Source organism: Platalea leucorodia (genome assembly GCF_965183815.1).
Source record: "Platalea leucorodia genome assembly, chromosome: 3".
Lineage (NCBI taxonomy): Eukaryota > Metazoa > Chordata > Aves > Pelecaniformes > Threskiornithidae > Platalea > Platalea leucorodia.
Genome location: NC_138825.1, coordinates 23,965,886 through 23,978,463, shown reverse-complemented (window position 1 = coordinate 23,978,463; position 12,578 = coordinate 23,965,886). Strand labels below are relative to the sequence as shown.

The 12,578-nt window shown below is 35.8% G+C and overlaps 1 protein-coding gene across 1 annotated transcript in view; it reads left to right on the top strand.

The window, feature by feature from the left end:
• Window positions 1-12,578, top strand: part of SPATA17 (spermatogenesis associated 17) — a gene marked incomplete at both ends in the record, with an annotated part of 92,178 nt that overhangs the window by 63,758 nt on the left and 15,842 nt on the right. The window contains 1 exon segment of the mRNA XM_082305945.1: window positions 7,805-7,940. Coding sequence (XP_082162071.1) covers window positions 7,805-7,940 — 136 coding nt within the window.

Genomic DNA, 12,578 nt, shown 5'->3' with positions numbered 1-12,578 from the left:
AAAACAGTTTTCAAAGAAAAAAAATCTTAGTTCAGCTACTTTTCCACTTTTAGGCATTGTTATTTTTAATATTTGGTGCCAAAAATGAGATACAGTACTTTTTATTCCTTTCATTCCAAAACTATAACTGAGTTAAGTTACAAGTAAAAATGTACTTCAGTTTTCTATTCCTCTCTGTATTCTTTCATTTATTGGGGTGAGGGGGAAGCAGCTTAACTTTCACATCTCAGCTTAAATCTGGGCCATTTTTTTTTTAATTTTTATTTCTAGCTTCTGCCAGTGAAATTAAAACAAAAAAACAAACAAACAAAACAACCAAAAAACAACCTAGGTGATAAATGTTCTGCCTCTCATTTAAAGTGTTCTTTTCACTGAATAAGTTTTAACTGATGCATTCCAAGTGAGGATGGATGATATCCCTCATTTATAGGCATGACTATATTGCCCAGTCTTTATTTGATGAGGTTTATCGCAGACATCACTGTGGCAACAGTTTCAGAAGGTCAGATCTTGTAATAAACATTTCACTGACTCTCTTCAGTGAGTGAATTGTGAAGCTTTGGTCTTGTACAGTTTAAATTTGGAGTCTCCAACTTTGACAGATATTAATTGATCAGGGATCTTTCTTTACCTTATGGGTAAAGAAGCATTTAGTGCCATCCTTAATGCACAGAAGCAATGTCCTAACACCAATGATTTTCAGCTTCATGCATGCTAAATGCATAGTGTATTATACATTTTCAGGCTGTGATCATTCCGTTTGTGCTTCATATTCAACCAACCATGCAAGGGTCACATCTGTAACCTTGAAAAGGTGATGACAGAGTTGCAGGTCATCATCAGGACTAACGCTCACTAGTAATGCTGCAGCTGCTGTGTGGGATGCCAGTCTCCAGGGAGGAGTCAGCAAAGGGTTACTCGGATTTTTTCTCAGCAGTGTCTATTATGAATTGACAAATTTCTGTCTCTTTCTATGTAATTGTGTACTTTGGGACTGTATTTCTTCCCGGTACTGCTTCCTATGCTGATTATTCTTCTATTTTAGAAAATAAGGAGAGAATGAACACTAGAAGTGTGTGGCGTTTGTTGAGAAAGCTTGTGTTTGCATAAAATGACAAACTCAATCCTTGATCTGTATATTTCAGGCTGAGTATTGTGTGATATCTCTTAAGATAGAAAAATTGTCGGTGTATACCTGCAATTTCCAACATCATTCAGAATTCCCACTCACGTCTGATTATCAGGGTTCTTTAAAGTGGTAATATGTTTTCTCTAAGTGTTTCAAGCTCCGAGAAAGTTTTTGCATCTGATAAAATGCAGAAATAATTGAAAAAGCTGCGGGAGAGTTTGAGGCAGGTGGAAGCAGTACAAATGAAAGCAAGAGAGAATTTTGTGCTTACTTAAAGCAACTGCTGGCATTTCCTGTTTTGTAATGAAAGAGCAACTGGGTAATCTAGCCTAATAAGAATGATTCCTTTTTCTCATGTAATTGAAGCTGCTACTGCTTTATTGTGCTATTTTTCATACAAATGAAGTGATTTCCCCCTCCGCTTGGATAGGAATGACAATTGGACTCCTTCAGGATGGCCGCTTTATAAACGAGTGTCTAGTTGGAGACACCAACTACTGGATCCAGCAGATTTAGATCACTAAGCATGAAAAGTTCTTTACTCAGTTGCATGCAGGTGCATGCTGGCCTAATTTTCCAGAGAACAAAAATGTAAATTTTTTTCATTAACTTTACTGAAATCTGTCTCACGTAATATGCCTCATGCTTCAAAGTATGCTATTAAACATCTTTATAAAAGTCAACATACATCAGAATGAGTTGCAATGTGGTGACAGAATAGGGATAAACCAGCAATAGCGTGAGGCTGAGGTTTCCTGATTTATTGTAGTCTTCTGGTGTGGCATCAGGCTAGTCATCTCACTTCTGGCTATGTCCATGCTCAGTGCTGTACAGGAGATAGCCAAGCTAGGCCTGAACACACTGGTTCAGTTCGGTGCAGCAGAGTGCAACGTTTGCACACCCTGCCTCTCACACGCTGTGTGAACATCGCAGCACCAAGCTCCTCATGGGCTTATTCTCAGCAAGATAATGATTTCCTTGAGAACCAGCTTAGGTGCTACACAGTGCTGTGCACGAAAGGTACGCTTACAGAGAAGTTAATGATCTAAATAAGCTCTATACTTGAGAGCATCAGTGTTATGAACTGCCTTGTATTAATGGTAATAAAATTTAAAAAGCCAGTCACTTTAAGATTTAAAGTTTTTTTAAAAAATCTTTTAATTTCTACATTTATAAGACATTTTACTGTATTTCTGACTTAGCTGCAGCAAAAATGGCTGCTACATTTTATGTCATACAAATATGGAACATCTGAAAACTTTTTTCAAATTATACTTAGTTTTTCATATGCTTTGCAACTTCAGCAATTTGCATATTTTCCGGACTGTTATTGTATTATGATAAACAGGGATTATCATATATTTTCAGATAATGTTTTCTTAACAATTCAACTTCTATTTGTAACTCTTCCATTTATTTTAATTACTAGCACAGTGTGCAACATTTATTAATCAGCAGAGCCTTTTTAAGTTAAAATACTAAATTAGCTAACCCCATTAACACAGAATACTCCAAACAAGCAGTAATAGGAGAGGTAGTTACTGTGCAAATCGTATTATACTTGCGGGTGCTCTAGGGCACAGTTAAGCATGATTACCCTCTTTTGATCCAGTATTCCTCTGCTTCTTCCAGCTAATTTCCACTGGAAATTTACAAAGTAGCGCCTTCATTTTTCCATCTTAATTTTTCTAATGAAGTTCTGGTACTTTATAACACTGGGGATGCAGATAATAAGTCTGTGTATAATTAAGGAGTTCCGGAATTTGCTGCAGAAGAGATCTCTTTTACTTCCTAAAAGAACTAGACTGTGCTTTTCTTTGCCACTTTACATTGTTGCAGACAGGGATTAAACAAAAACAGTCAAAGGATTCTTAGACTTACTGACATTAGGATAAAAGTGATTGATAGTTGATTGAAAAAGTACGTATTTAGTGTATTACTGTAGACAGTATGTGTAATAATGCACCCAAAATAAGTTTCTTATGGAAAAAATACTGTGCTAAAGGTAATCTGACTAGATATATTAAGTAAAATAGTCTGTCTTTATTTTTGTAAATAACATTTTGATTTTAATTTACACTCATTATGAACTAAATAATGGCTGTCCTGCTGCAGTTGTTTTGCTATGGAAAACCACTGTGCTTCTTCCTTTGTTCCCCAAGTGAAAAGATAGACATTTTTGGATTTGATGAAGAAATTACTTCAGGTATAACCCAAATTTGAAAGCTTAAAATTCCTGTTTTATTTAAGGGGGAAAAAAAAAAAAAGATTGAAGATTCACAGCTTCCCAACAGAGAGGCATAGTTTTAGAGCTGATAGTTCATAGACCTCTTCAAAGAAGTGCAATAAAATTGTTTTTATTTAAATTACATCAAGACAACAAGGAATTGAATTGCTATTGCATAGAACCACTTTAGATAAAAATTTAACAACACTATCACACATCTAGAGTTAAGATTTTGGTAGTATTTTCACTACTAAATGACAAAAATGTACAGTACATACAAATATTATGAAAGTTTGAAAAAACATGTAAGCAGAATATTCCTTTTAGTTCTCTGGTTTTAGTGTTTCTTATATGCCCTGGTAGTGCAGCATGTACGGCAGTCTGGCAGTAGATCTGCTGCCAGTTCTTTCTCAGAAGCCTGGGTAAAGTTTGAAGCATTTCTGGTATCAGGATTATATGCTTGCACTACCAGACTGCTGGGATTTTGCCTCTTGGGCAGATCCAGAGAACGTGCTGAAGGACCACTCTGTTTTTTTTTTCTTACTGCCATTTAAATTCAAGAAAAAGTGAATGCCTCTGAACTGTGTCCTTTTGGTAGGTACCATATAGCATTGGGACGCTGCCGCCCAGCAGTGAGTGATGGACCTGACAAATCCTCCTTCCTGTTTGTGCTGCCACTCTATCCTCTCACATCATTGCCATAGACACCAGGGCCCAATACCTACTGCTGCTTCTATCATCTCGGTTGATCCAACTGGAAAGCCTTCCGTGTCTAAAAGGCCTCTTCCATCTCCTGTCACAATAATGAGAGATATTACAATGCAGGAAGAAAGATCATGAGGGGGTAAAAATGTGGGGAAAAGAAGGATTAGAAAGATGAAATTAATAGTAGCAGTGAGGTGCAGGATAGGATGAATGAAGGGAGAGAGAAACAATGTTAATTTTTGTTAACAACAAATATCCAGGTTACCTCTCGAAATTTAAATACACACCACTAGCAGCTGTCAGGTCCAGGATTGGCTACTAAGTCGAGGCTTCTAGGTCTTTTTACGCTAATTAGGTTCAACATAGCACGGTCCTGGCAACAGCACAGCTGGCCTTCATTACTAGTGACACTGCCAGCTTTGGTCCTGGTCCTCCCTCAGGTTGTGTATGTGTAATACTGCTATTTGTAGAACCTGAGATAGTTTCCCATTTTTGGTTCCAACTCTTTCCCCCTGTCTTGAATGTATTTTCTTTGGCTTATCTCTCATTCAAGCTTTTGTGGTGGGTGAAATGAAAAAAAATTTCATTTTAAAATTTATTTCTTTAGGGAAAGTTCACCTTCCATTAAATCATCAACTTTTGGAAAGGCTCAGCTTATAAGAACTATGTTTTATGGCACGATGTAACATCTACATGGAATTTAATTCTTCGTTGATCCTACAACTTCTGTCTCTGTCATATTTACTGAAAATCTTTAAGAATTTCTGAATTTATACTTAAATCACAAGGAAAAGCTGAAACCTAGATGTAAGAATCCTGTGAGTGAGCTTTTTGTGGAAAAAACCTATTGAGGTCTAAACTTGTGCAGTTGATAATGGCATGATACCATTATCTCGATTTAATTTTCCTCTCCTTCCATCATTCTCTTCTGTCACATACAGAGCACATACTGTCATTAATTTGGGGAAAAGCTGTGTCAGGTGTATATATAGAACTACAGAACACAACACCATTACTGAAGAGTTTTGCAGTGCTATTGCTTTTTACTATGATTATTGGTTGTGGGGGTATAATGACTTCTGTATGACTCCCATTAATTTGGTTACCCTACTTAACACAAAAAATTGTTTTAATGTTCTTCTTAATTACTTATTCAGATAGAGTAATGAAAATACTTACTTGCTTTAAACAGACATTGAATTTGCAAGCATATGATTTTTTGTTGTAGTTGGATCATTATTGCTGTCAGGATCTGCCCACCTGGCTCTGACAGCAGAACTACAGACAGAAGGAAAAAAAGGAAGTTACTACTTTATACCATTATACCCTATTATATTTTTAATGTTCTTTCATTTCAATTTTAATATTTTTTATTGTTCAATGTTCTTCCTCAAAAATTCATAGTTGCTTTAATTTTTTTTTACTCAGCCATAAACATACATTCCAGGCTGTATGGCACATACTCCAGTTAATGTTCTTAGCGGAGATATGCAGCAGAATGCAGAAGATCACATTTGTGCTGAACTACATGTAGAACATACTGTTAGTTGTGTCTTAAAGTGTTACAATATATGTATTTTTTTTGTTTAGAATCATGGTAGAACATGGATTACTCTGAGTATTTGAGTATTTGTTTGCCAAAAAGACAAAGATTAACTGATCCACAGTAAAATCAAAACCTCTATGTAGGAAATTTTATAGGGAAAACTATAATAATTTACTTTGTCTTCTGCTTTCCTCAAGAATTTTTTTGCCATTTTGTGTACAAATTTTACAGACATAGTATTCATATTAAATAATGAATGCTATGGCTCAACTAAATTCTATGCATATATGGGCAGATCCCGAAACTGCTAGCCTTGTCTTCTCAGCTATCCAGTCCCTTGAGAAAGCCAATTTTCTTTCATGTCTGAACAAAAGAAAAATGTACTATTAAAATGCAATTCAGAAGTGATAAAAACTGCAAGTGGAGCAGCCGGCTCACAGCACCTTCGATGTATTCTCTGGGAGACTGGGGCCACATTAATTTTTGTGTGTGTGTGATGTCCATCCCATGTGCAAATTAGCATTACAAGTACCATAATCTGTCTTATGTGAGAGTGTCCTTTCCCATGAGTATACACATGCTACCACAGCTTTGTATAATTTAAAAGTCTGCTAACTCAGTGTTTTTCTCTCACTAACTTTACATGGCATTTGTTTATGGTACTTGATAGAATAAATTGATATAGCTGGCAAGATTCTAAAATAGTTTCTTTTTATGAAGTGAAAAGAAAGAAATGTAATTTAAGAAAACAAACACTCAAACAATTGCTGATGGATCAGTTAGTCTAAATAAATAATTTTCTGAGTCTGTATCAGATGAGAGACAAGAAAAGTTAGTTTAATCCCCATCTTTATCAAAAACTTCTTTGACTGTCTAACTTTTATAGGGACTGTGGATTCTGAAAAGCTTTCAACTAGGAAAAGATTTTAATTAACTACACCTGTTGTCATGGCAGTTAAAGTGATGTTTTAAACTTCTGAAGCATATATTTCTAATTTTACTGGATAATAATTTTCCTGCACTTGTAGAATAAAGAATGCATGCTGCATTTTCAGAATACCAGCAATGATAAGCTTAACTCACAAGATTTTACTTTATATTAAAATGTACTTGTTCGCTCTCATAACTCTTGCAAACTGAAATAGATGGAACTAAGACATCTTTGTAGGGTCTCTTGCAGATCCTTTATATATAAGATGTTTTTCACCTTCCTCCATACAGTTTGCTGTGGAACCTACCCAGAAAACCTGTAGTTGTCAATGAGAGTTAGGGACATCCATCTGAAAACCTCCTCCATGCCCAAAGCAGGTAGCTGGAGCTTCACTGTTCAGTGGCACTATGTAAGCAGGGAGTCCACCATCAGTATGATCAAAGGTGAAAAAATCAGGCTCCAAAAGGTTGCTAATTAGGACATAATTATAACTTGAGAGTAAAGTACACAATTTGTGAATTCAGAAGAAATAATTTCTTTGCTTTGTAGTCTGCCAATACGTGAAAGTCAACAGTACCATTTGTATAAGTTTCTATGCTGCTAAATGAGAGTACGGTTTATTTAGCTTTGATTAACAGATATCAAAGGATGCATACCTAGTTTAAGGTACAGGGAGGATTCTTTATGGTGAAAATTTGCCTTGATTTATGCTTATACTGCTGGCATGCTTGAAACATTTCTGTCCTGATGGAACGATCAGGTTGAGGTTATGTGTTGGGGGCCTACATGACTTGTAAAGTGGACGTGACGTTCTCAGAAATGAGCTCTATACTTGTGTATGGTGCATGCCGGCCACTGACAGCTGGCACAGACTGCACTGCCTGCTAAGACTTGAGATGTCAACATGCAGATCCCAGCAAACTGAACCCTGCTCATTCTTCACATCACACCAGTTGGTAACACAGATACAGCCAAAGTAATAATCTAGTAATGCAAGTGAACCAAGTTATATCTTCATACAGAAAGTCTTCATTGTATCGTGTTGAAACTCTATATCTCTTTGCTCCAAATTTAATTTAAAAGCAGCTATAGGAGAAATTGCAGTAATCCTCTCGCAATACTGAGGGGGAACATTGAGAAGGTAGTGGAAAATAAAAGGAACATGTGTCCGTGTCACCTCCTGTAGCATTGGTATCTACGATTTACATCAATACTGTGGCATCTAGGGTAGAGCATAACCGATTTTTAAATATTCTTGAATTTCAGATTTCTGCCATTTTCTTCATATAATAAAAATGAGAAGTATGACCCATCAATTCATAGGTCAGGCAAATATGGCCAAGAAACTTATGGAATTAAACACTTCCGAGAAGTACAGCCTAAGAAGTGGGTAGCAGACAAGGTAAGTCACTGCAAAAATTAAAGAATGGTTTACTTTTTTAGATTGTTATCGTATTAGAACTAAGTGAATTTGGGCCTGATCCAGAGATCATCGAATCCAATGGGAATCTTTCTAGCATGTTATAAAATCACATAGTTAGAGCTGATGTGATGAGATGTCACGTTTCCTCGACTCTTTCTGGTAAGTTCAGTTTCAGGAAATTCAACACCTGTCCCACCTACAAGATAAGGATTTAAAAGCTTGATTATGTACAGCTTTGGTTTTATAAGTTCTGCAAAGTTTTGTTCTGTCTGTATTGCCTTTTCTGAGTTAAGAGAGATTGCATATTTACTCTTGCATATTAAGATAAACCTTCAGAAAATTATGGCAAAACCTGATTAAACCCAACAAAATATTTTACTGCTTACACTCTTTGGAAAATTCTAAAAAATTAGTGAATAGCCATTTTTATTTTAAGATAGCCTTATTGAACTGCCTGCTTTCTCAGGAGCATCTCATATTTCTGGTTTTGTAGTGCTACAAGAGGTAATTTTCCTCAGAACATGTTCTAACATGAGTTTGTGTAATGTTTGCATTACTTCTATTTGTATTAGGTATGATAATCACATTAAAATTTCCTAGTACAAGAAAGCTAATGGACTTGGTAGAGAGCGCAGCACAGAGCCATAAAGATAGTTAAGGGACTGGAGCATTTTTTGTAGGAGAGACTGAGAGAGCTGGAACTCTTCAGTCTGGAGAAGAGAAGGCTTGGGGGAGACCTTATCAATGTGTATAAACAGCTGATAGGAGGGAATGAAGAGGGAGCCAGATTCCTCTCAGACTCAGTAGTGTACAGTGACAGGACAAGAGGCAATGGACACAAACTAAAATGCATGAAACGCATGAAACAATTTTTTTTTTTTTTTTTTTTACTGTGAGGGTGACAGAGCACAGAGGGTGACAGGTTGCCCAAAGAGGTTGTGGAGTCTCCATCCTTGGGGGTAATCAAAACCCAACTGGACACAGTCCTGGGCAACCTGCTGTAGCTGAGGAGGGGGTTTGGACTAGGTGATCTCAAGGGGTCTCTTCCAACCTAAACAATTCTGGGATTTTGAAAGATATGATTACTTACTTTCAGGGAAGTAACTTAACCTTTGTAAATATATAACAAGTTCCAAGGAATCTTAGTTTGAGAAGTAATATTTTTTAAAAGAATTCTTTCTTAAAACTTTAAGCTTTAAAAATGAGCTCAGAGTAAAATTTTGGTATTTTAACATACATTAATTAAATCTCATTGCAAATAAAGACACAAAGATCAACATTAAAAAAAAAAATCTGAATTTGTCTTTCAAAAGCAATGAGTGGAGGATATGACTGGCTGAAGTCCCACAGCATAAGTATGATCTATAAAAAAGATCTAAAAGTCTTATTGGTGGTACTCATCTTGTCCTGTAAAGAATCTTCCAGTCTTTAGCAGTTCTTTATCAGGCTCAGATGATGATGGTATCAAACAATATAAAGATATTTATATTGTATATCATATCACACATATTATATAAATTATGGGCTTAGCTGAAACAACTAAACTCACTTTACTTGTGATCTTGGATAGATTTCAACCTAAATCTCTGGAGGTGAATAGCTGTATACATTAACCCAACATGACACACAGCCTTCCAACCCCAATTCTAAATCAATATGAAGCTTCAATTAGGAGCCGCTTACCCAAACAGAGAGATAAGAGGAGAAAAGAGCTATTTATGACCTACCTGCTGCTTTAATGGGTCATTATTATCAGAAAAAAAAAAAAATAAAAACCCTCCACCTCCTCACTGTATTTTAATGGAAAAGGTCCTCTAGGCAGGTGTGAGGTCATAATTTCATAACTGTTAAATTTTAATCTGTCACTTCTTATTTCTAAACTGTATTAAAACTTTGTATGCATCAGTGATATGAACAAAATTATCCTGTTCTAATGAATCACAAAGCTAACGGGCATGTATCAAAATAGTACCAAAAAAACCCCCCAGATTTTTACGTAACACACTGTCTGCTAAACACAAGCCTCCTTTGAGTTTCCCATATTTTTGTGGATGCAACTTCTATGGCAACCTGAACATAACCCTGCCATGATGTATATTCAGCTTCTGATAGTATTATACTAGGGAAGTTTCTCTTATCACTGCTGGTAAGACAAACTACTGTGTAAGTTCTTCCAAGGAGTTGGTTCAGTGGTCAGCGGATCAGTGACCCCTCTGAGCTGCTGAGGTATTATTTGATATTAGCTGATATTAGCTGGCTTTTTTTTAAACTACATATAAAAATTTTCCCTGTGTATGTTCATGAGTGTGCTCTAGTTGTATTTTCCTGACGTTTTCATGTGTTTATAAGTATGCATTTTAATTCAAGTCACAAAAAGATTAGTATGTAAATTATATAATTACTTTAGAGGCAAAATGAACAACAATGAAAAATATTGCCTCGTTATATTTCTTCTGGAAAATGAAAGGGTGTTAGCATAGACTTCCTTTAAACATAATAATTATCATATCTATGTGAGAAAAACTTAATAGTTCTTCTTTTCATCGAGTTATAATCTGAAAATTTTTATCTCATTCTGTTTGCATTTCAAAGGAGTTTCTGAGTTAAGGGAAAAACTGTTGTATTCTAATTCTTCATTAAAAATAAACAAGAAATGGAAATACTACATCTCTAGTGCAACTGAATCTAGTTAGTTTACCCAGTTGTAAATCACTATAAAAATAAAAATGCTTGTATATTTTCGGTTTAATATCATATGTCCAAATACCTTGAAATGCCTTTGATAGAATTTATGTGAGAAGTATCAATATAAAAAAATTACCAGTCACTATGAATTTAATCTACAATGATAGGTTCCAATGTAGCTGGACAGTCAAGGGATCAAATACACTAACTATAATCTTTCAGTTGTCAAAACACTCACATATGTTCATATTTGCTGAGGCAGAAATGATAGCTTACAGCCTTTAATCGGTATTGGAATTAGTTTGCATATGCATTTTAGAAAACTGACTGTAATGGCAGCATTTAATGTTTTCTTATTTGCAAAATTCAGGAAGTGACATTTTAAGATGTTCCTTCCCAATAGATTCTTTCCTCTGATGCCTTATTATAGGTGAATTACAGTACGACTCCATCACTCTCTCATTATTTGCACAGGCATTTTGGCCCTAAACAGAATTTTATTATCTACAAAGCATAAAAATACCCAGTACTGCAAAGAATTAATTTAGAGAACCTAAGCATATTGCACAGAACATAAAGTTGACCTTTACCGTCTACAGCTTTTGGAATGGAGTGGGATGTGGAACACATCATAGATTTAATGTGGCACAACGCTGTCTGCAGAAACTTGGGTGGGACTGTGACTGCCTGCCCATTGCACCCGATGATTGAATCTGCTGTCACCAGCATCCTGATAATAATGAACATTCAGCTTAACGACCGTGATTATGATTATCATAATTGATGTGCAAGTGCAGTGTGTGGGGATCATTACAGCTGAACTGTACAGCAGAGAAACATGCCTTAGTTATGGATAATTTTACTTTTATGCATTGATTGGGATAAAATATGCCTTTCAAGTTCAACAGGCCAGCTTGATATAATTTTAGGAAGATTTCTACATGTATGAATTGATGATTATGAGCTTCCTGTGAAACAGTCATTCTAGCTGTTTGTTTTGAATTGTTTCATTCCATTAATAACAGGAAATAATTAAATAATTAGATGTTGTTGAGTGGAAATCACTTATAGAGTACTGCCAGCATTAATCAAATATCAAGTTCAAATTTTTCTGATTGTCATGGCCTTGCCTAGGCTAGGAAAAATAGCCCTTGTAATTCACCACCAACACAATTCTATTTTTGGTGGAGCAGTAGAAATTGGGCTGTAGTCAAAACTACTGGCATTTTCACACTGTGTTGTGTAGCCATTAGAGCAGGCAATAGTTGTTCCTTATATAAATTATATCGCTTCCACCTTTGTCACCAGAGGCAGAGAATTACAGGCTCAAATTCAGCCAGTGGAGATAAAGGCACGATCAACAGCTTCAGTAGATTTTGTTGGACAGTGATTGCCTTCAACTGAGATTATATGAAGTTGCAGAAGTATTTAATTGTCACGACATATATAACACATAAACACCAGTGTGTGTATGTATTTTAAGCCAGAGTTTATATAAAGAATGTAACGACATAAGTATAATGCACAGTATAGACTTTCATTGATTTACACTAGGTGTAAATTTGGCTCTTTGTCCAAGAACTGGCAGAAATTTCCTATATGGGATAACAGGGATAGCAGACTATGGGTAAAATTCTTGATCTTTGACTTGCTTTCTACAATAAAGAAGATTCTGAGGATCAAATCTCTATGATTGTCTCAACTGCATAATTCTTTTCATATGACTTGACTAAGTTTGGACCTTCTATAATGAAAAAGAGAACCCCCTGTGTGTCCAAGGAATTCATCCTATTTTACGTAGTCTGCTGCATCTGAAAGTTCAATAGCATCTGTGGTTTTCATTGTTGCTCACGTTATGGCCCAAGGGGAATCGCATTATCAGGTAGGGCCCTAATTTCCAGGTATATGGGAAGAGGTCCACAAGGAAAACCT